A 313-nucleotide genomic window follows, 5' to 3' on the forward strand; every position below is an offset into this window, starting at 1 on the left:
CTCAGTTCAGTCCCTCCCTGGCCGCCACAGGTGGGTGAGGACGTGCCGGATGCCCGCAAATGCGCCTGTGCCAGCCACGTAGCCAAGATTGCCGAGTTCTTCCAGGTGGGTGACGCTGGGGAGGAGGAACATATTGCCAGGGCACTGATCCTGAACCCTGATGGCTGCTTGCACCCCCCAGGGTGTCGATGTCATCGTCAATGCCAGCAGCGTGGAGGACATTGACCCAGGGGCCATCGGGCAGCGACTCTCCAATGGGCTGGCCCGTGTCTCCAGCCCAGTGCTGCACCGCCTGCGGCTGCGCGGGGGCGCG

The 313-nt window shown here is 65.5% G+C and overlaps 1 protein-coding gene across 1 annotated transcript in view; it reads left to right on the plus strand.

Moving 5' to 3' along the window:
• The window catches only part of DBN1 (drebrin 1), an 8888-nt gene that overhangs the window by 2818 nt on the left and 5757 nt on the right, over positions 1 to 313 (plus strand). Inside the window, exons 4-5 of the mRNA XM_017728048.1 lie at positions 31 to 105; positions 182 to 308. Of these exons, the coding sequence (XP_017583537.1) occupies positions 31 to 105; positions 182 to 308 (202 nt within the window). The remainder of the gene's footprint in view (positions 1 to 30; positions 106 to 181; positions 309 to 313) is intronic.

The sequence above is a fragment of the Corvus brachyrhynchos genome, unplaced genomic scaffold, assembly GCF_000691975.1.
Source record: "Corvus brachyrhynchos isolate BGI_N302 unplaced genomic scaffold, ASM69197v1 scaffold21, whole genome shotgun sequence".
Taxonomy (NCBI): Eukaryota; Metazoa; Chordata; class Aves; order Passeriformes; family Corvidae; genus Corvus; species Corvus brachyrhynchos.